The sequence below is a fragment of the Macaca thibetana genome, chromosome 14, assembly GCF_024542745.1.
Source record: "Macaca thibetana thibetana isolate TM-01 chromosome 14, ASM2454274v1, whole genome shotgun sequence".
NCBI lineage: Eukaryota > Metazoa > Chordata > Mammalia > Primates > Cercopithecidae > Macaca > Macaca thibetana.
Genome location: NC_065591.1, coordinates 106040572 through 106061785, shown reverse-complemented (window position 1 = coordinate 106061785; position 21214 = coordinate 106040572). Strand labels below are relative to the sequence as shown.

The 21214-nt window shown below is 49.3% G+C and overlaps 2 protein-coding genes and 1 long non-coding RNA gene across 6 annotated transcripts in view; 1 reads left to right on the top strand and 2 right to left on the bottom strand.

Moving 5' to 3' along the window:
- Positions 1 to 21214, bottom strand: part of REXO2 (RNA exonuclease 2) — a 1032599-nt gene that overhangs the window by 210149 nt on the left and 801236 nt on the right. The window lies entirely within an intron of this gene.
- The window catches only part of ZBTB16 (zinc finger and BTB domain containing 16), a 197654-nt gene that overhangs the window by 9927 nt on the left and 166513 nt on the right, over positions 1 to 21214 (bottom strand). For both annotated transcript variants that reach the window (XM_050758085.1, XM_050758086.1), the window contains exon 5: positions 4177 to 4347. In XM_050758085.1, coding sequence (XP_050614042.1) covers positions 4177 to 4347 — 171 coding nt within the window. The remainder of the gene's footprint in view (positions 1 to 4176; positions 4348 to 21214) is intronic.
- LOC126935935 (uncharacterized) lies at positions 5508 to 19270 on the top strand. Of its 3 annotated transcripts, none has more exons than XR_007719343.1 (6): positions 5508 to 5608; positions 9251 to 9415; positions 10961 to 11109; positions 16146 to 16321; positions 18190 to 18255; positions 18788 to 19270. It is a non-coding gene; the product is annotated as an uncharacterized LOC126935935 (long non-coding RNA). The 3 variants fall into 3 exon arrangements; XR_007719344.1 differs by having other exon boundaries at positions 18190 to 18310; XR_007719345.1 differs by lacking the exon at positions 16146 to 16321 and adding an exon at positions 11507 to 11647.

Genomic DNA, 21214 nt, shown 5'->3' with positions numbered 1-21214 from the left:
GCCCACATTTCCTGAGCACTCAGATGTGTGATGTGATCGCATAAGGTGATCATGGCAACAACCTATTAAAGAAAGATATTATTCTCATTTTATAGTTGAGAAAAAATGAGATGCTTGGAGATGCTTCAACATCATCCCTGAGGTGAAATAGCAAGTGAAGAGCTGAGCTGGGATTCAGGTTTGGGTCTGGCCCTGGAGTCAGGGTACCATATACTTGTCAGCTTGCTGACACTGTGCTGTATCTACTGGCTTGCCCACCCTACCTCCAGCATGGAAGCACCACCAGGATAAGAAGCAAGCCTCACCCATCTTTGTAGTCTCAGTGCATCGCACAGGGAGGATCCCGAACAGACTCAGGAAATGGTGGATCCATGAAGCTTGGAGAGAACTGCCTTTTCTTTTTTGAGGATCCCACTCTGAAATCTCCAGAGCATGAGAGGTTGGGGTGTGGAGAATAACCATCTTGCCTTTCATACCCAAAGTGGGGGACTTGGGGGATGAAAGGTGAGGACTCCAGCTACTTATTTATTACAGGAGTGAAGGCACAGACAATAAAGATAGATTGATCACCCCAGACTTTGTTCATGAATATTTAAATATCGCTGATTCGTCTTGTCACTGTAATTACAATTTCTCTGGGCTGCATCTCCAACAACCACAGTTTATGGTAAAGAATGGCCCACTGTATTTCACTTGTCCCTCTGCAGATGTGCGGGGCTGCCAACCGTGTAATGTCCTCTGCATTTCATACATTTTCTTCAGCTGCTGAAGGTTTAAGTCATCCACAATGACCTACGTTTTTTCATTATCCCCATGTCAAACTGCGCTCGTGCCTGGGCATAAATTGTCCTTCTCGTTATAGACTCGCATGCCTGTGCCTTCACTTCCTTTTAAAAATGATATTTTACTCTCTCCTCTCTCTCCCCTCCTCGGGCCACTAACCAAAGCTCCCCCTCCCAAAGCTAGGCCCCTGTACCCACATAAATTCTCATCTCTTCTGATGGCTCTGAGGGGTTTTTAGTAAGGCTCTGTGGGGAGCAGATGCTGGGATCTGATCAGTGACTTTCTCACGGGTGAAAGATTTGCAAGAAGCACCCATGCCATGTGAGGGGCACTTCCATCAAGTAATCAGATGGAAGAAGCTCAAAGAGTGGCATCGTGCCTTGACACCAGTTCACCCCAATCTATGGGGTGCTGCACTGGCTCAGAGGCTCAGCCAGTGAGTCCCTCACCTGCAGATCTGGGGATGGGCCAAGGCCTGGGGTTCTCAAAATTGCTACCTGCCCATCCTCACTGTCAAGAGCCATGGGACTTCCTGGCCCCTAGTCCCATCAAACTCAAGGGGAGTGGAGGCCTGTGCAAACCCTGGTACTAATTAGTTGTGTGTCTAACACAGTAAGGGCCAGTCTGTGTGCGTGCGCCTGAACCCACTCTCTCTGTGTGTCTGCACTCATAGTCCCGTCTGGTCTGACATCCAACTCCCCCTCCTTACTGAATCGGCAACGATTACGACTTTAATCAAAGATTCAGTATCCTCATTAAGGTATAAATAAATAAATAAAGCCAAGGCCACGTGAGACTTCAGCCGGAGCCGGTAATTAAAACGTACATCGGCAGTTGCCCAGCTGGGGGGAAGGCAGCGGTGGGGGGGTGGGGGGCAGCTGCCTGTGCCTTTCACCTCCAGAGGGGTCCCTAACAATTTAAAAAAACAAGGGGTTAAGACAGAGGAGTTTGTTTGATCCAATTTTTATGAATTTAATTATGAAGTGGAGCACATGTTAAATGAGTTTAAATAGGAAATCTCCTGAGTCTGCCCAGGGAAAAGAATAAAAAGAATTTAGAAGGAAAAATAACAACAAAAAAAGAAACAGAAAGAAAGAAAAAGAAAAGTCACCAACACACACGTATCCCCATCCCGATTTGGGAGCACGGTGCGCACCTGGCGTGAAATCCTCACCCTGAGAGCTGATTGTGTCAGTGTGGCCATAATGTACACAAAACTGGCTGCAGAACTCAAAATCCAATTTGTGGTATGTTGATTAACTCTGTAGCCTCTTTAATGAGCTTGACATTAAGTGCAGGACAAACGAGACTAATTAGAGCCCCCTCCAGCCTGCCCGGTGCACCTGTGACCCCCCCACTCCCCCCCCCCAAATCTGTCCTTACTTGATGCTTTCTCTGGCACTGGCCAAGCCCAGTGTCTGTCGTCCTCCCCACCCCAGCCCCATCCTGCTGGCTCTTCAGGCCCCTCCCTCCTGGCCCCTCCCTGCAGCACAGCTGAGAGTTTATTATATGATGAGCCGTGTGAATCAGGGATCCATCAATGCCAAGAGCACGGCTGGACTAACCTACCAAACACAGCTGCTGATGCTAAACACCCGGCCCCAGCAGCAAATGGGCCAAGAACAACGGAATATTAATGAGGCATTGTGTGTGGGGTGTGCACAGCCTGTATATGGCTTGTGTGCACAGTGCCTCACTGGTGTGAAAATTGATGGGTGTTTCTCTGTGTGTGCACAGGCAGCACACATGCTCTGTGTTTCCTAGAATAAGCAAGGGCTTCTCCCTAACTCTGGAAACAGCCCCTCCCTGTGGATCTGAGCCATGACTGACACAAGGGCATGTGACATTTTCAGATCTGAGCTCTGAGAAGGTGGCATGGACAGAGCAGGGCATATCCCGGGTGGATTTAGCAGGACTGAGATCATTCAAGTCACATGAAGCCAACTGGTTGGACCCAGTGGCATGCTCCAAAGTGGCTGAAAGGTATCTAGCCATCTTTCATAAGACCAAATGAACCTGGGGACCCGCTGAAGGAGGCGTTCATAGGAAGGTGCATATTCTTGCAGGGGAGACGCTTATGCAGTCGCTGCAACATCCCACCCTCCTGGGCCCTTCTTATTGAGCCCACCCCTCTGGGCCCTACCTCCATCCTATCCCAGAAATTTTAAGTAGTTCTGTGCAAATCCGGTGGTGCTAAGGCAATGTGCTCCCCTGAACAAAATGGCATCCAGAAGTGAGAGCCAGGAAGGCTCCTTAACGAGGATACCTACTGCTGGCAGGCCAGGCCAGCTCGGTCCCTGAGAAGTAAAGCTCTTCCCTTATTTAGCAGAGCCTGCCACCCATGCAAGACCTGGTCTGCATACTCAATCTCTGAGCTGTGACAAGACTCTCAAACTGAGGAAAGGGCCTACAGTAGTTTCTTTACATGGCATGCAGAGGTTTTTATGAGTATATGCTCTGTTACATACCCAGATAGAGACCTGACCCCAACCCTCCCTACAAACACAGCACACAAAGGCAGAGACACATGCAGACTCAGAAATGCGCATTCCTTTACCCAGGTACAGTCAGCAGAGCCCCAGTTTCGTCATAGAGAAAATAAGGAATTTAAGCCATCCACTCCCCTGTTAGGGAAGACCGGGGGCTGCTGCAGGAAAGCAAATGCCTCTTGGCCATCAGGGACCAAGTGTCCCCATCCCTGAAGCCCTAGAGGCTGGTGGCAGGGAATGGCCAGCCTCTGGGCACCTGGCCCAGCCTCCTTAGCTCATAACCCCTCCCTTGTCCCATCACCTGGAACTGGCTGAGAAGCAATATTTCATTGCTCATCGTTTAAATGCCCTCCTTGTCTTCCCTAAACAGGGTTAAGGTCCGAGTACAGGCCTTTGTTATTGTGGGGAAAGTAGGACTTCTTCAACTTGCCCTCAGAAGCCCGAAGCTGACTTCAGAAATCTGTATGGATGGCGTGGAGGGGCATCAAGAGTGGTGGGAGGCAGGGCAGACACTGTTAAGAGACCCAGCAGGTCAGTTTTTCTCAAAATTCATTTTGGGTCTACCTACATGAGAATCCCTTGGGAATACGTATTAATAATGCTGCATCTGGGAACCCACCCTGGCCCCACGGAATAAAAGTTTCTGAGAGTGGGACCCAAGAGCCTGCCGTTTTAATGAGCATCCTGTGTTGAACATGGAAAGACTCTGAACCAACGGTCCGCAGGAGGGGACTGGGAGAACTGTCCACATTTACCTGCATGCCAGGCAGCCCCTGCATGTCCAAGCCTTGAGCAGAAGGACTGAGGGCTGACTCAGCCCACCACCTCCACTTTACGTCCTTGGAGGTAAATATAGAGACTGGCTCCCAGACACCCCATCCACCCATCAGCTTCACTGACCTACCTGTATGTGAGCGCAGGTGGCGTTTGAGGGCCGTGTGGCTGGGGAAGGTGCGGTTGCACTCGCTGCAGATGTAGCTGCGCACGCCCGCGTGGACCTCCATGTGCTGCTGCAGTGCGCTCTGCGCCTGGAAGCGCTTCCCACACAGCAGACAGAAGACGGCCATGTCAGTGCCTGTGGGAGACAGGAAAAGGGGCGCCTCAGAAGGCTGGGAACACAAGGCGCATTCTTTACCCATCTGGAGTGAGAGCCAGTGTCGGGACTCACACTTCCAAATCCCCATGCTCAGGGGCAAATCCAGAGTTGGCCCAGGCTGTGCAACACTGAGCACCCAGTATGTGGCCCCAGGGATGGGCAAAATCGACGTCGTTCCTGAGCTCTGGAAGCTAAAGTCTAGTGGGAGAAGGATAGACACTGATCAAATACATCACAACAGCAAGGGTAATGTGCAACTGTGTCGGGCAGTATGTAAAAGGCAGCAAAATACTAAGAGGGCACATACCAGATGGACTTCGCAGAGTCTGGGGCAAAAAGTGGGGGAGGCAAGGTAGACCTTGTGAGGACAAACAATGACAAAGATACCACGGGCCAGCTATTGTTCTAACGTAACTAATATAAATCCAAAACTCCAAAAGCTAGCCTCTGTTATCCTCACCCCTTAGACAAGGAGACTGAGGCACAGAGAGATTAACTACTTAGGCCAAAATCCCATAGAGCAGCAGTCCCCAACATTTTTGGCACCAGGGACTGGTTTCATGGAAGGCAATTTTTCCACGTATGGTGGGGGGATGGTTTCGGGATGATTCAAGCGCATTAATCATTAGACTCTCTTAAGGAGCGTGCAACCTGGATCCTATGAATGCACAGTTCCCTATAAGGTTTATGCTCCTATGAGAATCTAATGTCGCCACTAATATGACAGGAGGTGGAGCTCAGCTTCACTCGCTCGCCTCCTGCTGTGCAGCCCAGCTCCTCACATGGCCCAGGGTTTGGGGACTCCTGCTATAGAGTTCATAAGTGGCAGGGCTGGGATTCACACCCACGCACCCTAGATTTTAATGCTTTCCCAAGACTAGATACAGACCCTGTTTTTGTTTTTTGATTTTTTTTTTTTAACTACTTCTCCACTCACTAAAGCATGAATCTTAGGTTCATTCACTCAACAAGTATTACTTGGTGCCTTCTACAAGTAACGTTGTCTTTTTGGCACTGGGGATATAACCATGGAAGAGCATGCCAAGTGCCTGCTCTCATGACCGACGTTACCCTGAACACCAGGTGAATGGCGGAATCCGGAAGGTGAATGGCGGAATCCGGAAGATGGAATAGTGTCTGTGAACACTCTGGGCCAAAGGGAAACGTGGCCGGTGGGAGGATCAGACAGAGGAATGGTGCAGTGCAGCTAGGGAAGAAGAAGAGGAGGCTAAAGGGAAAGGTAAGGGCCAGGCCATGCGGGGTCTTGCAAACCACGTCAAGAGCTTTAGGTTCCATCCCAAACCCGACGGGCAACTGTCAAATGATTGAAAGCTAGCGAGTGATGTGAGATTTTCATTTAATTCTAACTGGCTGTTCACTCCCACAGTACCCCACAAATATAGGCTGCTATTTTCTGTTTGTTACCAACCCCTTTCTGATGCTGCTCTGGAGCCATGGCCGAAATTTCCAGCTACAGCACCACGGGAGGAAGTATCTGATCTTGTGTGTGAGTCCTAACTGGCAGCTCGGTGCCCAGCCTTTTGGGCTCTGTTTTCCTGAGCACAGGAGCCCCCTGGCAGGCCCATCTGCACGTCTCTGTGCTGGTACCTGGGCAATATCACCTGCACTTGGCCCCACACTGCTGTCCCCTGTGTGGGGGGCACAAGCAGGAAAGGTAAGTAGGCCTAGCATCTGTCAGCCCAGTCCAGAGTGGGTGGGGGCAGGGGGCAAAGCTTTGGCTGCTGGAAGCCATGGGCTGCTCAGCATGGAATTGAGAAGTGTCTGGTAGAAGGTAGGGGGAAGAGAAGGGATGGCACGAAGAACCTCCCTGCCTTCCTGGCCCATCGATAGAGATAGCAAGGAGAGGCCTGGTCCTCACCACCTCTGTCCCATTCATTGCTGGGTTAGGATGGACTAGTAGGCAGGCAAGGTCCACCTCTCACGGTCCCCTACACTTCTGTGCCCCTCATACTCACCCTGATACCCCTTCCCTTTGCAGACACTGAGGTCTAAGCACCTGGAGCCACACCCCATCTCACCAGCAATCAGGAAGGCTGAGCAGGAAATGGGAATAGCAGCCAGCACTGGATTTTTCTCCTGGCCGTCAAAAAGCAGGAAGGAAGGGGAGCAAAACTAGGTGTTATGCTAGGTGCTTTTTCTATGTTGTCAGCTCATTTAAAACTTACAATCCTACAAGGTAGGCATTCTTATCCCCCTTTTTATTAGCGGAAAACAGAGAGATTAAATAACTTGCCTAAGATCACACAGAAAGAGGCAGAGTTGGGATCTGAAAATATCTCGGTGTGTCTGCTTTCAGAAACCACGGGGTTGGGCTCAATGCTGCCTCTGGGGCCAGCTGCCCACCTGTCTGTGCTTACCCTGGAAGAGGCCCGGTAAGGACAGTACAGAGCACCCCTGCCTCTAGTACAGCTCCAGCAATGGCTAGAGAGCCCCTGGCCAGGAGTAGGCGGATGCCGGGGCTGGGTCACAAGACATAGCTCTCTGAGGCCGTGCAATCCCACTGGGAGCCACCAAGATCTCTCGGAAATGTTGAGTAGGGTATTCAGCTCCACTTGCTGGAGGGGGACATAATGAGAGATGTATCTTTCCAGACAGAAGCAGTGCCAAGAGTGCACAGTGAGTCTTCAATATCCCTCCCTGCTTGGCCTACATACAAAGGAGCACAGTGCATCTGCAATGCGTTCTGTGCCCAGTGGCCCCCAGTTCTTCACCTTGAGGGCCCCCAGCATCTACCCCCTCTCTGCCCTTAACCCCCACCCCACAGAGAGCCCAAATTAAGCCAGGTGTTCAAATAGCTACCTTAAATCAGCAGGATTGAGTAGGCTTTGTGGGTCAGCCATGCCCTTTAAGAGCCAAGACTCCTCCTTACGCATCCTCTGAGATCCCCTGCATGGAAGGAACCTGGGCAGACGAACATGAATGGCATTGCCATTGGGACATCTCAGCCTACACAGCCAGACCCAGAGGTGCTCTGAGGGTCAATATCACCCAGCAAGGCAGACCACGGCACTCTGCCCCCTTGGTCTTCCCAAGACCCCTAGATGCTGCCCCACTATGCTGTCCCTACTTCTCAGGGTGGCCTGAACCCACTTCATGTCCATTCAGCCAACTCACTGAGCCACTGCCAAGTGCAGGCACTGTGCTAGGTGACCAGGGGCAGGCTGAGGCTGAGCAGAGAAACTGGGTCCCAGACTAGTGGGAGACGCTGAGTTAACAACCACCCGGAGGGTAAGGCAGGGCGACTCCAAGAGCTTCTGAGATTTTGAGTTAGGCTTTTACAAGTAAAGAGTGTTTGAGAAGCAAAGGACAAGAAATTGGGACACATGTGCCAGGCTAAGGAGAGAGACACCGCTGGCAAATGTCAGAGCAGATGGGGCCAAGGTCAGGCCCTGGGGATGGAGACAAGCTGGGAGATGGGAGTCAGACCATAGAGGGCTGTACATGCCAGGTAGGACAGACTGGACTTGATTCTACAGGCAATGCAGTGCCAGGAAAGGACCAAGGGTTGGTAGGATCCTAATGTCTGGGTCCCCCTCCAATTCCTTTTTTGAAACCCTAACCCCTAAGGTAATGGTATTAGGAAATGGGGCCTGGGGGGAGATAATTAGGTAATTAAAATGGGATGAGTATCCTTGTAAAAGAGGGCCCAGAGAGCTAGCTAGCCCCTTCCACCACGTGAGGACACAGAGAAGTCAGCAGTCTGCAACCAGGAGGAGGACCCTCACCAGAACTCGAACATGCTGGCACCCTGATCACAGACTTCCTAGCCTCCAGAGCTGTGAGAAATGCATGTCTGCTGTGTATAAGCCACCTAGTCTGTGGCAGTTTGTTATAGCAGCCTGAATTGACTAAGACGAGTGGTGCTAGCACGATCTGACCTGTGTTTGAAGCCAGTGACTCTGGACACACATAGGGACTAACAGCAGCAGCAAGTGGTGAGAAGCAGCGAGAGGGCTGATGCGCCACTGGAGGAGGGTGGGGACCAGACCAGGGCAGAGGCTGCCAGGGCAAGGGGAGAGAGAAAATCCTAGAAAGGTGGGACAGCCAGGGAGGAGTGGCATGCACAAAATCCCAGATGGCAAGTTCCACACCTGGCCAACAGGCTGGAAGTTATATGGTCACCACCTGGAAAGGAAATGCCATGATGTCCCTACAGTGGTCTCTCTCCCTTTCCTGGGACATTCCACAAGGTGCAGGGGTGCTCCTTGGCCATGTATCCACCAACCAAGCCTCCCAGGGGAAGAAAGGGGGGCCTCTGAGACTCAGCATCCACTTCCCCCATTCTTCTGCTTGGAGACTAACAGCTATGATGATAGAAAAGTATTTAAAAAAAAAAAAAGGGAAAGGGCGGGGGAGATGTGGATGAGACACAAGAAAAGCTATTGGTGCATGTGAGTTAAAAATCTAGAGACTAGATGTGAGTTATTAAACAATTTGCTGCTGTTTCAGCCTAGCTGATTGTTCGCATGTATGATGAGTCAGGGCAGATTCTATTACACTGGGAGATTAAGCAAATAAATGCTAGCTTCTGGAAACACATTAAAATGTGGGACTATGGAAATAAAATTATCTCGAAAATTGTATTAGCAATTCATTAGCTGCAGTGAGATGTGCGGCGGGTCAGGGGGGCCTGGAAGCACTGGAACACTCTGCTCCCTTCAACACCTGGGTTCTGTCCTCTGCTATGGAGAGACGTCAGGCCTGGTACCAGTGGGGAGAGGGGAGGTGCTCTGACTGGATGAACAAGACCCTCAGAAGTCAGATGGTCCGCATGACACAGGGGAAGGAAAAGAAGCATAGGGGTCCCAGCTCTCCCATATACTTGCCTTGTGGCCCTGAGCAAGTCATTTTACTTCGCCAGATCCATTTGCTCCTTATCTACCATATTGTGGTCATCAAGAACATCGAATGAGACATCCACACGAAAAAACTTTATAATGTGGTCACAGAGCCAATGCCAGCCAAACAACACCTTCATCTGAACTAGAAAATCATGTCTCCTCCTCTGGGCAGCCCCACAGACCTGGTGAGTACAGAGAGGGCTGGGTTTTGGGCTCTTTCCTCCTCAGCTGGGTACCCCTGTGCCGTGAACAACCTGGATCGTGAGTCATGGCATGAGTCATGGCAGCCCTGCACAATACACATGCCTAAGCTGTTTTGTTGTCTCTGGACTGCTGCTTTCTGGGAAGCCTAGAGAAGGCATCTTTGAGGAATTACACCACTTAGGATTCAGTGCCAACAACACCATCTTCCTCTGAAATCCCTCACTGTTGTATCTGGTGTGGTACAGCCCTGTATTGCATTTATTTTGGACTTTCAGCTCTGCCTAATAGATTATAAGCCTCCAAAGTAGGAACTACTGTATTCATCTTTATATTCCCCAACACACAGCACATGGCCTGATATAGAGTAGGCACTTAATAACTGCATGTTGAATTAGTAAATAAATAAGGGGCTGTGAGACAGTCACAAAGGGTAGGGGAGGAGGTACGAGGAGAGTCATGGTACAGACAGAGGGCTAGGGATGCGGAAAGTTCAGACCACAGTCCACAAATGAAACCACGACTAAGAGCATCCAACCACTCTCCTTGGAAATCAGTAATGACAAGTGACCCACAGGCAGCAGATCTCAGTGAGGCCTCCTGTGTCTGTCTGGTGGGCTGGACAGGACTCCTTAGTTCTTACTCCATGTCTGAGCTCTGTTGCTCAGAAGCAAAGACCCAGACCATATAAGGATTGGTTTTGCCATATTATACAGTGAAACAGTACAAAGATCCCAATTCTGGCCCAGAGGTGCAGCCCTTCTTGGATTTGTGATCCTAGTCCAGGCAGCTGTTGTCCTTAACCTCGGTTTCTTCATCTAGGAAAGAGAATTCATAACTAATCTGCCCTTTCCAGCCCTAACTTCATAATCCTGTTAGGATGAAACGGACAAATGTTTTTGATTATGTAAATCCTACAAATGTATTGCTTTCTATCAATCTGTACATTTCAATGTAAATCAGATATATAAGTCAGCTTTTACCCAAGAAAATAATTTTTCAGGTCAAGGAATTAGCACCTCTGCTCTTCTGAAGAATGAATGGGACTCAGTCTTAGCCTGGACTCCCAGGGTATCTGCTCAAAGGGAATCCGAAGTAGGAAAAGGGGATGCATGTGAAAAGGATGACGCTATCAAGACTCAAGGAGCATGACTCTTAGTAATATGGGCAGGGTCCATGCAAATATCTGGGACCACATTTGCATAAATTGTATCTCCAGGGAAGGTGACCCACACCAGACCCCCGAGTGCCAATACAGCCAGTTTTGACTATAGGGCATGTATGACTCAAAGTCTTCCAATTTAAAACAAGCTTAATTTTAGCAAAAAAAAAAAAAAAAAAAAAAAAAAAGGGAGAATGAAAGAAAAAGAGAGAAAGGGAGAAAGCCAGGCCAGGGTGGAATAGAGGCAGAAGGGGTGACATAGACCTAGGGTATTTCACCCAGGTGATGACGGGGTCTGAAATTATGAAACACAAAACCCCTCATGTTTACACCTGTGCCATTTCCATACCAATTATCTCTTTAATAGATGGGAAGGAAGAGGATCAGAGGGGTACACAGCTGGAGAAGATGTTCAGGTGCTACACCTTCTTGGAGCAAAGCTCTTATTATCTCCTGCTATAAGCAGTTTCTTAATCAAAGGAGCAGAGGGATCTAAATATACTCCAGCTTTTTTTGGTAAGCAGGCTGGGACTGCTGTGTGTGCATGTGCTGGGGCGTGTGCATGCCCGTGTGTGTGTGTGCGTGCACATGTACCCCGGAGGGGCTTCTCATGTCCAATCCTACCCAACCTCACCCAACCCTGCCACCCCGAAAGCTTCTTCTCCCCACAGAAAGAAAATATCAAATTTAGGAGGGTGTGAAAACCTTGATTTAAACTAGAAACTTCCCCCTCCCTCCACCCCTAGCCCCCAAATCCTTCAGATATGTCTTTCTGCTCCCTCTGACATCCTGGGGATGACTCTTTCCTAAGACAACATCTCCAGCATGGGCAACCTTCGTGACCACACACTCAAACCTTGACATAAACTGATGCCTTTTCCTTTCGCCCATATTCTCCTCCCTTTGCCCCCAGGGTGCTGCTGAAAAAGGTAGCAGAGTTGCACCATCCACTCTGCAAGACAGAGAGGCAGAGACAAGCAGCACCGGGTTGACTCCTACCCAAGGCAGGAAGGCTCTGTCTGCATCTTAAGAGGATGGAGAAGGCTGGGGTGAGGTGAGGAATAGACAGAAAGGAACAAAGTCCAGCCCTTGAATCTGAGTGGCTCCTCCATTTTGACTTCCCCTGTGCTATCATTTAGGGCTCAGCTCCTTTTCAAGGAATCTACTGGTTTAAGGGCCAACAGCCCTCTCTTTATTTCTCTGGTTGTCCTCTTGAGCATGAGTTTCAGGATCATTTAGGATGCACTATTGCACTCCCAGCGTTCCTCAGAAGGCTAGCTATGTGGGCACTGAAGGCCAAATCAGCCCACTGAACCCTGCAAACCCCAATCAGCTGCTGGTGAGTGAGAGACAAGTTCCCCAGTTGCTTTTACTAGGGTAGGATACACTAAGATACCATCTTGGAAGGCTTGTCTCAAACTCAGTTAGCTTTGAGCTCACGCATGGGTGTCTGTCTCCTGTGTATACAGTCACCTACTGCTGAGGTACTCAGTTACATCTTCCCAAACCAAGCCAAGAGCCAAAAACCTTAGCATCACTTGTCAATTTCATCCTTGTCAATTTTCGGTCTCTTTATCCAGCCTTCTCTGCCTCTTTTTCCTTCCTTTCTTATCTGCGTAGAATCACGGAAGGCATCTATACATCTGTATGACATTCTATTTCCACAAGAGAAAGGGGGAATGTTATGGTTTCAATACCGTCAGTCAAGGGAGCAAAAGCATCTTCATTGCATAACAAAAAACGGGGAGGAACTTGAGCAGCTGATTCAGATTTGTTTTAAAACTAGGCAATGGATGGGAGAGTGATTACATTTTTTAAAACACATGCACACATACAACTTTCAGTCTCTTGGGGAATGTGGCTGCGTCCTCAGGCACAGCAGCTAGCAGAGCTGGCTCCCGGAAAACCGTGTATTTGTTTAGCAGTGAGCTGCAGACACAAGTGCATTTCATTACTCGGCACCTCCAGCTACAGTAAACAAATTTGTCAGCTCACTAGCTCATTAAGGTGCGCCCTGGACATGGGGGATTTATTGAGACCTGCACAATAAAAGTAACATGAATGGATTTACTAATTTTGTCAATCACACCAACAAACGAGCCCAAGAAGGGGAGAAAATGAGGGAGGGGGACAAGAAAAGGGGTGGATAAAAAAAGGGAAGGAGGTTTTAAAAAAGGAGGAGAGGAGTTTGGTTTGCAAGAAGAGAAAGAATAAACGGGTTAAGAGGGGACAAGATCTGCATCTTTGTACTGGGCTACAAAACCACCTTCACATTCAATCTACCTCCTACTCTGGGTTGCCCTTTCTAGGGTTCAGGGGCCCCTGGCAGGAAGGGTGCATGCTAAGTTGGAAGATGCCAAATCAAGTCCTGGTTCCCTGGCAGTGCCACACCGATGGCAACATCCTCCTCCCTTCCTCCCAGCATCCGATATGGAACTAATGAATCCGAGGATTAAAAACCTTGTTCCGGGAAGTAGCTGCTTCCAGGCACATCAGCGGAGACTAATATCCTCGGCTAGTACCTCCCACCTGCCCCAGCAGCTCCTTCTTGGTTTCCAGTCCAGTGGCTGGACGCTTCCAGACATTCCAGAATGAATTAAAACTTCTCCAAGAGCAAGCGGAGGAAGAAGGAAAGGGATTGTGTGTGTGTGTGTGTGTGTGCACGCGCATGCACGCGCGTGCAGTGGCGTTGGGGCGGGTGAGTTGGGGTGGAAAGTAAATCCGGAGAGGTATGCAGCCCTCTGGTCTGTAACTTTCAAAATGACAGCAGGACTAGGGCAAAGGTCACGGGGTCCAAGGCCTTAAGCACCTCCGCCAGCTGTGGCAGAGAAGCCTGGAGCCCGCAGGACGCCTGCCCGTATAAATCAGCGGTAAGCAGCACCCGCTGGGGGCGAGGACAATGGGCCCACACGGGGGTGGGTGGCAGAACAATGGGGCCTGGCCAGTGCGCAGGCCCGGAACAAATGTGCCCTGGCACCACGGGGGCCCCCATTTGTGAAACTAATTGGCCCACGATTGAAAAATCGGACCAACTTCAACAACCCAGAGAGAAGGGCAGCTTGCAGTAGCCTAACCTAGCCCAGCTCTGCAGAGCAAGCCTAGCCTAGCCTAGCCCAGCCCAACCCAGCCCATCCCTGGTGGGGCATCTGATGTGGAAGCCTCTCTCAGGTACTGCCCGTGCTGGCAGAGAGGTGCCTCTGAGATGGGATCAGGCTGGGAGAATGATGGACCGTGGGATGGAGCAGGTAGGCATGGTGCCGACTTGAGGCGCCCCGTGCTCAACAACTTCTCCCAAGATGCAGAGAACTGTTTTCCCTGGTTTCTCTACACTGCTTGTTCTGTAGAAATAAAGTTCAAAGGAGAGAGACAGGCACCTGTTTACTCTCAGGATTCCTAAAGCCAAAGGGCTCCCTACTTCCTGCATTTGGGGGTAGGTGGGTAGCAAATAAATCAAAAGCTACAATCAGTTTCTTCCTAAATCCATTCCCTGGAATGTATTCTGCCTGTAACCCTCTGCAAGGCTGCATGAGCACTGCAAGAAACGTGGATCCCTTGGTCTGAAATTCAGCTAATCTTAGAGGCTTCCAGGAAAAGCAGCCCCAAAGCGGGTGGGGGAACATCGGGACACAGCATGAAAGGGCAGGCCAGAATCTTCACATCCCAGGCATCCTCTTGCCCTCACGTGGCTTTTTACTGCAGACTCCCAACTGAACAGGAACAAAAGAGTAGAAAACCTGGCCTCTAGTCCTGGCTCAGTGACTAACTCGCTGTGCACTCCTGGGTGGGTTACTAGACCTTTCTGGGCCTCCATTTCCTCATCAGTAAAATGAAGAGGGATATAAGTGATCCTTAAAGGGTTTTTCTCCACTCTAATATTCAATAATTCTATTGAAGAGGGTGCTGGCAGGTTGAATGGTCCTTTCTCCCACTGAGATGGACGTCAGCATTTTCTCTTTCAAAGTCAGACTTGACAGCCTTCTTTTAGCTAAAGAGAATCCCTTTAACTAAAAGGGAACCACATTCTTAGGCTGACAGAGGGGCAGTCACAGACAAGGCAAAGAAAGGATCCAACATTGACTGGGCACCTGCTGGGTGCCAATCTAGGTTCAACCTTTCTCAAGCAGCACTGTGAGATGGGGATTTTTAGAAACATGGGAAAATTTCACAAGACTTGAGAGAACCTCTAGGTACCTTTTCTAGGGGACTACCAGTTAGCAGCTTAAGACCTCCTAGAACTGGCTCAACACTCACAGAGGCAATTATTGAGTAGCTGGGTCTGAGAGTACCTGAAGCCCCTCTGTGCCAGGTGAGGGCTGGGCAGTTGGGGTGGGGAGTATGGAGGGGAAGCATTCTCTCCCAAGCCCCCAGCACTAGAATGACAGAGAAGACCCCCAAGAAACCCTGCACAGAGGGCAAGTCAGAGAACCAGACCCTTTGAATCTAGCAGTTTCATTACAAGACCGTAGTGTCCAACACATAGTAGGCATTGACATTCTGGCAGTGTGTCCAGAGCTTAACGGGAGGCACGGGAGCTTACGCGTAAAGGTAAGACCCAATTTCCTTGTCTGGACAATAAGTTACTCCCAGGACTCTTTCATCTCTAGTATTCTTCAAGTGTTAAAGACGCTTTCTATAGACGGTCACTCTCTCTAGTTTCAGACATTCCCAAAGTCATCCTGAGGCCCCAGGAGAGAAAATGCAGCTCAGGAGTGGGGTCTCTGGGGAAAAAAACCCCAAAAACCTCAGCTAGGCTCTCCTGTACAATTTCCAGTAAACCCCAATGTATTTCAGAGATAGGGAGGTGGAGGCAGAGGCAGGAGGCAGGAGGAGACCTAGACAGAAAAGAGAGAGAGACAGAGGCAAGACAAAGGCCCAGGGAGACAGAATGGAGTGGGGAGGGGAGCAGGGGTTGGGCGAGACAGAAATTCAAAATAAAACGAAATACTGATTGTTTCAGCGCCATTTAAATACCTCACAAACACTGGGCAATGAAAACAAAAACTACCCCATATAAATAAGCAAAACAAAATAACAAAAAAGGAGAGGATGTATTCATTTTACTGACATTTTAATGGCGCCTCTCCTTCCCCCCACCCCCCCAGAAGATGATTACAAATTAAGCAGCATTTAAACGCTTTTTACTGTCAACAATTAAAAGGAGGGCTGGGGGCCTGAGAGTGTGGTGGGCATTCATTCCCACGGTAACCAGGCTATCAGTATCAGAGACACCATGTGGCCTTCCCATACTGTATGGCACACAATAGCCAAAAAGGGAAAAGTGCAGACAGATACTGTTAATTTTGCAGGACATTCAGAAGCAAATCAAGATATAAAAAAGTTCCCAGCACATACACAGACACCAAGAACAAGGGCAGGGCAGGTTGCGCTCATGGAGTTGGTCTTAGCAATGGCAGAATGTACGCACAGCCTGGTTACACCTGATTCAGGGTTCCTTGCGTTTGTTTCATGTGCGTGCATGTGTGTGTGTGTGTTGCACACGCACGTGCACAATACAGGAAGGACCAAGGGCAGAGGTTGTTTTGCTTTCCTAGGGTCAGAGGAATACACAATAAATCGAGCCCAGGAGCTCCACGCCAGACCCAGAACCAGCCAGGGAGTAGAACGAGGACACACCCACTGCCCCAACCTGGGCTTCAACCGAGAGGGTGCAACCACCAACATTTACCCTTCCAGCACCTGCACCACGGCCTTCTCCACTGGACCACGGGTAGAAATCAGGTGATTGTGATTTCACGGTGTTCAGAGGAAAGGATTTCATCATTCCCGGTGGACCAAAGGAACACATCTGATTTTTCAGAAATTGACTCTCTTTTCCCTATTCAAACTCTCATTACCAATTCATGCCCAACCCCTGCCTGCCCCCGCCCAATACCACCCACCTTCACATCTTTCTGAAAGGCTAAAACCTAATCTGTGTTAGGGCTTGGTAAATTCTGTTGCTAGAACTCTCTTTTAGCTAACTCAATATAGTTTCTCAGCATCCATGTCATCACAGGTACCTTTGAAAATAATGGAATAATGAAAAGTCAATTCCAGAATAAAGGGGAAGAAAAGAAAAGGGTTAAAAAGATAAAGGAGCAAAGAATGTAGCTACCAATTTCCTTTCCAGTCCTTCAGAGAGGGAGACGGAAATCACAGAAAGTGAGAGTGGGCTACTAGGTGGAGGGCGAGAGGCTGGATTTAGAAGCAGCCGGGTACACTTCTGTACTGTAAAGTTTAATATGCAGGAGGGATGACAGAGAAATAAAAGAGACACGTCCCCTTTAAAAGGAAATATAATTTACAGTGTGCAGCCAGGCGGCCCATAGTTTCAATCTCGTTTACTATAGAGAAAACTCTGCTAGCTGTTCTCTATCCCACAAATCCGATTTAATCAGACAAGCCAGCCAGCGTGGCTTGGAGTAAAAACGGATAATTAGTAAACAGAGAGCTACTCCAGTGCTTCATTGGCATTCGAGTTGGGCTACTGTGTCGCATTTAAAATGCAGTCTGATGAAGTTTACAAAATCAAACCATTTGTTACTCCTATTGAAGAGGCTTCAGGCCACTTGCAATTAAATTGGAATTAGTGCTCAGAATGAGACACAGCAAATTCATACTAAAAAGGGATCTGACTTTGAGACATTTGACTTCACTTCAACAGTTTTCTGTGTGAGTGTGTGGGTGGGTGTTACTGAAAGACTCCTCACTCACCCCAACTCTGCAGGGCTCCCCGACTCCCCACAACCTGCTACTCTCTGGGCTGGCTGTGGGGGATGGGGCACCAGGGAAGGGGAGGGACAGCTGACACCAGGGCGCCCGCCAGGCCCTGCATTCACACCAGGAAGATACTGTACTAGGGAAAACGTGTCCACAAAGGACCATATGGCTACCTTCTGCATTGAGCCCTTGGACAAGAGGGTGGAAGGGGGCGGGGGAAGCTGCCAGAAGGCACACTTCTAGGGGGCACGGCCCCGCCCACCTCAGACAGCAGGCTGGCGGCCTGGGGAGAGTGGGGGCACCTTTTCCCCTTGGCTGGGCTCCTGTGACGCCCTGCACAGGGACAGCTTCACTCACGACGTCCTATGTATGCAGCAGCACGCTCCCAGCCCTGTGCACTGCCCCTCTAGGCAGAAAAGGGGAGTAAGCTCAGGTCTAGGCACGGCTTCTTAATCTGGAGTCCACGGAACCCCTAAGCCGTCCAGGGACAGAATTCAGGTTGGTGAACCGAGAGGGGAAAAAGTGACATCTTTATTTTCACCAACCTCCAACTGAAATTCAGTAGCTCCTTCTATCAGGAATATAAGCAACTGGCCAGTCATATGGGCAGTACTGGTAACTACTTGGTCACCGGTAGACATGATGGGTATTTTCACACCGCACTAGAAATGTTGTAGTCATCTCAAAATATCATCTACGGAAGCCACTCCTGCAAAAATATGGTAGTTACTCAACCACGGCCTGATCTGATTGGTTAACGGGATAACAAAGAATCACACATATGACTATATTACAAATGGTCTTTAAAAAATATTTTGACACCTGTATTTCAAGTTTCCATGACAATCCTATGTATTTTACTTTCTGCATTTACAGACCTGATTCTGAGGAAGGGTTCTGAGGTTTCGCCAGACTGCCCAGGGAGTCCACGGCACAAAAAAAGTTAAGAATCCCTGTCTAGGCACCAGGGAAGGAATGGGGAGTTGGTGTTTAATGGGTACGGAGTTTCTGTTTTATGGGATTATATGAGTTCTGGAGATAGAGTGTGTTGATGGTTGCATGACAATGTGAATGTATTTAATGCCACTGAATCGTCCTCTTAAAATGGTTAAAAAGGCCAATTTACATTACATATAATTTACCAAAATTAAAAACCAATCCTGGTCTGAAACTACATGTACCCTTCTGCCGCCCAAAAGTATCTAGTCCAAACTGAGATTTATTCCCTCAAACTTCTCCATCTGCAATGGAGAGCCAAACTAAATGCTTGGCCTCCCAGGAAGCAGGGAGCATGGGGCCTTGCAAAGGACACTACAGGAAGCCCAGCCTCAGTCTTCAGCTGTGACACCCACAAGACTTAGAGACTTGCTTTAAGTTCAAGGTTTGCTGTCTTCCCCACCTGTCAGAATGAAAGCTGCATGAGAGCCGCGACCTCACTCCTCTTACACAGCACTGTATCTCTTGGTTCTGACAGGTATTCAATGAATATTTATCGGATGGAGGGAAGGACGAATAGATGGATAAAGGATTGCACAAATTTATTTGATTTCTCTGGACTTCAACTCATCTGTAACATGAGGGGGACAGGCTTTGTGATCCTGTGAAGCTCCTATTGTTCTAAGGGGCTCCTCCAACATGACATCCTCCCGTCTGCTGACCACACCTTCCCCCAACACATGGGGCCCAGGAGGTGGAGGGTGGGGGTGCGCACGGTGCACACAGGTGGGGGACACGTGATGTGCAATACTGGAGGTGACGGGCCACTGTCCTCCTGGGCCCCAGGAGTTTCCTGCAGGCCTCAGGGACAGCGCTGCCCCAGCTGCTGCACAAAGCAGTATCCACCTTGCTGCAGTCCTGCTGGAGTCCACTGGGCTCACCAGGACACCTTCCCTGCCACAACAGGCTGGTGGTGATGGTGGTGGACAGGGGACAGTAAATTCATAGGCTTATGGAACAGGCAAGCAATGAGAGGGAGTCCGTAGGCCTGAGGGAGAGGCTTTTATGCAACGTCAGGTGGCATGCAAAGGCTTTTAAAACCTGGAAGAAAGATACTGTCCTTCTTGCTATTTGGGGAGGGAGAGACAGGAATCTGATTATGGTCGAGAAAAAAATAAAATAAAAGACCACATTGCCCATTAGCACTTCCCATTACCCCCACGTCTGGAACTACCCTCCTTTCAAGTAGGCTGCTCTCCTGATTCTATAAATCAGTTTCAAGAAAGGAAGATGAGTGTCTGGCAGGCATCCGGCTGGACACCAAGGTCATGTTAGGTGGCGTGCATGCTCCTCAGTGGCAGCGTGGTCCTCCCCCAACACCCGCACATGTTCAGATGCGCCAACCCTGGATACTCTGAAGGAGGGTCTGGAGAGAAACCCCAGCCTCAGATGCCGACACTAAAAGGAAATGGGAAGTGGAACGTCACTTCGTGGTCTGGTGTTCTCTCTTCCCGTGTGGGTTTTGTTGCTTAGGTACCTCCCCTTTCAGCTCCTCCTCTGGAGTTTCTAGGCCGCTCCCTGACAGCTCTGGAGCTGGGGTTGATGCGGGGGCAGATGGAGGCCTTCAGGCTGACTCTCTCAGGCCAACCACAGGCTGTCCAGCACCCTGGTCAGAAACAGTAGTGAGGAGAGACACCTCTGTTCTAGCTACCCAACACCAGCATCGCTTGATGCCAAATCCTTCTGCTCTTCCTTTCTTCCGTCCAATGCTCTTTATTTCTCTCTTTGGGTGATGGTGCTTTATCTCCCTTGGGGAACAGCATTAGAGTGACTTTACGTATCCCTCTCTCAATTACTCACTCACACACCTCGTATTTCTTGAGTTCCAATTCTGTATAGGAATCAAACCCGGAGGCTACGCAATGATAAGAAAATACTTCTTGGCCCCAAGAAGCTTACAGTCTGAGAAGTACAAAGCAAAGAGCCTGGGCTTTGAACTCAGACCACACCTGGGTTCAAATTCTGACTCTTCCATTTATTTACTAGCTACATAATCATATGCAAATCACTTAGTATCTCTGGGTCTTAGCTTCCTTTCTGTAGAAAGGAAGTCATAGTACCCACCATGCAAGGTTGCTGGGCAGATTAGAGATAATATATGAAAAATGTCTATCACAGTGACACATGATTAGGGGATGGAGAAAAAGTAGCTGCTTACAACAATGATGCAGTGGGTTGGGTGAAGAAGGGTGTCGGGTACAGATATTTAAATCAGTGGGCTGTGGTGTTTTAACTTAGGTACTTCTATGGTTTAAATGTGTCCCCCAAAGTTCCTGTGTTAGAAGCTTGATCTTAATACAGCAGTGTTAGGAGGCAGGGCTTCATGAGAGGTGTTTGGGTCACGGGGGCTCTGCCCTCACGCATGGATTAATGTCATTCTCGAGGGAGTGGGTTCCTTAGGAAAAAATGAATCTAGCCCCCTCTTGCGCTCTGCTCTCTCTTGCCCTCTCGCCTTCCACCATGGAGCGGTGCAGCTAGAAGGCCCTTGCCAGATGCTGGCACTCTGATCTTGGACTTAGCCTTAAAAACCGTGAACCAAATACATTTTTGTTCTGTATACATTACCCACTCTCAGGCATTCTGTTACAGCAGCACAAAACAGACTAAGACAGGTACCATGAGCTGCACTTAGGCCCCTTCTAGGAGGTGCTTATAGAGAACGCTCCATGTCTTTCATCACCAAGAAGAGCTCTCTCTACAGTGTTATATTCAAACCTCATTCCCACCGTTTAAATTCTCCCATCCAGTTACTCCCACCAAACCCATCATTTGATCTTCAAAAATCTCCCTAGCATGGCTTTCCTTTCCTTACTTCTTTCATATTCAGCCCACACTTCAAGGCCCATCGTCCAACTCCCCACTGACTTCTGGCCAATTCCTGAACTCCCCTGCCTGGGATCCTTCA